General features: G+C 43.3%; 1 protein-coding gene across 1 annotated transcript; it reads right to left on the bottom strand.

Annotated features, from left to right (window-relative positions):
• Positions 1-3,504: 3,504 nt before the first annotated feature.
• On the bottom strand, positions 3,505-3,867 carry LOC131321185 (uncharacterized). Its single transcript, XM_058352189.1, has one exon. It carries the CDS (start codon positions 3,865-3,867, stop codon positions 3,505-3,507), a length of 363 nt encoding a protein of 120 aa, XP_058208172.1.
• Between the last annotated feature and the right edge of the window lie 227 nt (positions 3,868-4,094).

Genomic DNA, 4,094 nt, shown 5'->3' with positions numbered 1-4,094 from the left:
CCGCAGTACTTCTCTGGTATAAGTCGCCCTAGGGGTGTCTTCTTCTTTTTTGCAGCTGGTCTCTGGTGTTCGGACCACCAGAGGATTCGACATCCTCTTCTCCTTCTTTTCTTGTTTTTTTCTGATTTTCTCCCTGCATAGGTTAGCCCGACAGGAAACTGATGTATAGTTTTTAGGAAATGTGGGATGATTCACCTTGTGATGTAAAAAGCTATGAAATAAAATCTTTTGCTTTGATATGTGATTGTGCATGCTGCATTTGGGTTGTTTTGTTTAGTATGAAATTCATATTTCAATGACTGGACAAAACCATGAAACTTCTCTGTAAATGGGTCGTTTTGGCGGTTGAGCCATCGATTAGGCAGCCGAGGGATCAATTCGTTTTCTTTGGGGTTGACTTTGAGTCAGCCCTGATTTTTCACTGGCCAAGGAATGGATCCTACGGCCGCCATATCGAAGTGCTGGCCGAGAGACCGACTTGATTAATACGGACTTAGAATCTGATTCCGATTCGGACTGGGATTCGACCTAGCCTATAAGTATGCGTTCTACAAATTTTGATAGATTGTCAGCAACAGTCCTTAACACATGGCACAACCAGTTCTTGATCAGTGGTTGGATTCCTTCAATGGCCCTAACCGTCTACTTTTTAAGTCCTTTGGCATGGATTTCCTCTTCTCCCTTCGCCAAATTCTAGTGAATTTTGTTTTTCTTCATGCAGCCACTAGCTTGTGGGATCCTGTTCTTCACGTTTTTCGATTTAGAAGAAAAGAATTGTGTCCTACCTTTGAGGAGTTTGCAGCCATTATGGGTCATTCAGATAGAGAAGGTCTCATTATCCCTAACCCTTTGTTTAATCATGGTGACCTTTTGAAGGCTCTGTTCCAAGTTCAGAAACACGAAGTCAGATTCTTCATGATGAATGGAAGGTTGGAAATTCTACAGCTTATTCAAGGTTTTGGTACAGCTGAAACTCGTCGCCAAGTTCCTCAATAGAAAGCGTGCTTTCATGCGCTATGCGTCTGTCTTCTCCACTATTACTTGCTCGGCCCCTCCTCTGGCCATGCTGATTCTATGCTGCTTGATTTCGCCCAACAGATTGGTAATCGTGTAGGCTTTGCTGGTTTAGTATTAGCAGAGACTTTGGTGGGTCTTGATGCAGTGAAGAGTAATCCAACAACCCAGTTCTCAGGCAGTCCTTTGTTACTACAGGTTCACTCATTTAGTTGTTTATTGCCAAATTATCTTTCCACTTGTCGCTCTTTTGTTTTGACTCACATGTTCTCTAATCTCTCAATTTTCCCTTGTTTTCTACAGGTATGGTTATTTGAGAAACTAAGGGTATGGGATGCACCAGAGCGAATTCCCTATAGTTCAGACCATTGCATGGAGCGTCATGTGACTAGATAGTTTCCAACCAAGGCCGCTTAGAAGGTATGGATGGAGACTAGCAAGGGCGATCGGATTCAATGGGTTTGTCCTTGGTATGGAATTGAAAGCATGACTATGAGTACCATGAGCCATTTCAGTGTTGCGGTGATTGGTATTACTCAAGTTACCTTCTACTTTCCTGCTTGTTTTCAAAGACAGTTTGGGACTGAACAAGCTAAGGTGCTGGGCAATCCTGAGTATGCCGTTTCCAAGGCCCACGATGCCAACCTTCATCGCAATGTGCTTCGTCTATGGCCGAATCGGGTGATGCAAGATGTCGCTGAGAACTTTGCTGACAAGCTATCGGGCTCGTATAAGTGCTGGTTGGAGAAAAACCTTTTGGAAGACAAAAGTGCGAAGAGAAGGAAGACCTATAGATTGACACCTTGGTTATGCTTTTTAAAAGATGTTCTTAGTTTGATTCTAGCTTTCATAGATCAAGAATTGTTTAAGCTTGCTTTTCCTTTTTACTTGGAAGTAATAAAACATTGGTTGCTTTATTAAAAAAAATATCTTTGCAATGGTTTGATAGTGAGTATGCTTTAGGATAGACCTAGAAATTTCAGAAGTGATAGCAATAGCAGTGGCCGAATCTCAATATGGAGATTTCCTACGTATCCCATGGAGGGGATCAGGCCATAAACGTAGTTCCAAAAAGATTTGTTTTTTTGTTTTGGCAAGGGTTCACTCGGGTATTTTCCTCGCCTTTTGTGCTCTTGATTTTGCCTAAACCTCCCTTGTAGGTTTTCAGTCTAGCGAGCTCTTTATTTATGCCTTAGTTTTTGCCTAAGCCGCCTTTGCAGGTTTTTGACCTAGCAGGCTGCTCTAATTTTTGCTTGGGTCCGCCAGTTTTCGGTCCAACAACCGTCTCTCAGGGGTAATACTTCCTTAGCTTGTCGATATTGATTGGTGTTGCGAATTCCATCCCATCCAAGTCTGTAATGTATAGTATGCGTTTGATGAAGTAGGGTCCTTCCCAGTTTGGTTTAAACTTGCCTCTTGGGTCTGAAATGTGGCGACGAATTGCTTTGAGTACCATATCTCCCACCTTGATGTCCCTTGGCTTCGCCTTTTTGTTGAATGCTCATGCAATGGGGCGTTGATACCCTTTTACATGGTATAGCGCCCTCAGCCTTCTTTCATCCAGTAATGCTAGCACATCGTAGCGGTTTTGAACCCAATCCTCTTCGATCATTTCAGTCTCAGCCAAAACCTTTAGTGAGGGTAGTTCCAATTCGATAGGCAAGACAGCTTCCATCCCATAGACTAAGGAATAGGGGGTAGCCCCAGTTGAAGTCCTTTCAGTTGTTCGATAACCCCATAGTGCCAAGGGTAGCATTTCTAGCTAGTCTGTGTAGATGTCAGTAGTCTTCTACAAAATCCTTTTAATGTTTTTGTTTGCAGCCTCAACTGCTCCATTGGTTTGAGGCTGATATGTAGATGATCGATGATTATGTATACCAAATTCAGCGAAAAGCTTCTTCGTTGCCTCTTTGAAGTGAGATCCGTTATCACAGATGAACTCATGAGGTACAACTTACCGATAGATGATGTTGGTGCGGATGAACTTGGCTACATGAGTAGCTTTGACGGTAGCATAAGAAGTTGCTTCTACCCACTTGGTGAAGTAGTCAATGGCTACTAGGATAAACTGGTGCTTGTATTTTTCCCTTTCGGATTTATACTCCCAATGACGTCTATTCCCCATGTGGAGAATGGCCAAGGAGATGTCATGCTATATAATTCCGTAGGAGGAATGCGCAAGCAATCAGCGTGAGTTTGGCACTTGTAGCATCGGTGAACATAGTTAGCACAGTCGGCCTCCATCGTAGTCCAGTAATATCCTTGACGTATGATCTTCTTTGCCATTGTTGCCCCACTCATGTGCGGCCCACAAATTCCTTTGTGTATTTCCTTCATCACCTTTTGGCTTTCTTCTATTGTGACACAAAGTTGATTGGGGCCTAGGTTTGCTTTTCGATATAGTGCTCCACCACAAACTATGAATCGAGCGGCGAATTTTCGTAGAGCCATCTTATCCTTTGAGGTAGCTTCAGAGGAATACTCTCCCTCTTACAAGAATTTCTTCACGTCCTCATACCATGGTTTTCCATCATCCTCACCTTCCTCAGTGAAAGTGCACTCACATGTTGGCTTGACCTTTTGCTCGATCATTAGCGGCTGCATTGTAAACCCCAGGGGTATCTCGACCATAGAGGCCATTGTTGCTAGTGCATCTGCAAACCTATTGCTCACTCGTGGAGTGTGTGTGAAGATAACAAAGTCGAATTGTGGAATTAGAGCTTCTAGCACAGAGTGGTACAATTTTAGCATGTCTTTTTTAACCTTCCAGTCTCCTCTTGCTTGGGACACCACTAGGTTCGAATCTCCAATGACTTCTACCCTTTTTGCCCCTAGTTCCAGGGCTGCCTCCATTCTAGCTATACAGGCTTCGTACTCAGCTTGGTTGTTGGTGACTTCAAACCTCAGTTTATATGACAGAGGAATATGAGAGTCATTTAGGGAAACTAGCAATACCCCTATGCCATATCCACATTGGTTTGATGCTCCATCGAAATAAAGCTGTCAGGTGTCGTCTAGGAGAAATAAGATGTCTTCGTCTGAGAACATGAAGTCTTCTGCCTCGACCTCTGTCATTGGAT

Source organism: Rhododendron vialii, chromosome 3a (genome assembly GCF_030253575.1).
Source record: "Rhododendron vialii isolate Sample 1 chromosome 3a, ASM3025357v1".
NCBI lineage: Eukaryota > Viridiplantae > Streptophyta > Magnoliopsida > Ericales > Ericaceae > Rhododendron > Rhododendron vialii.
The sequence above is the reverse complement of the archived record's forward strand: the minus strand, read 5'-3'. Positions and strand labels throughout refer to the sequence as shown.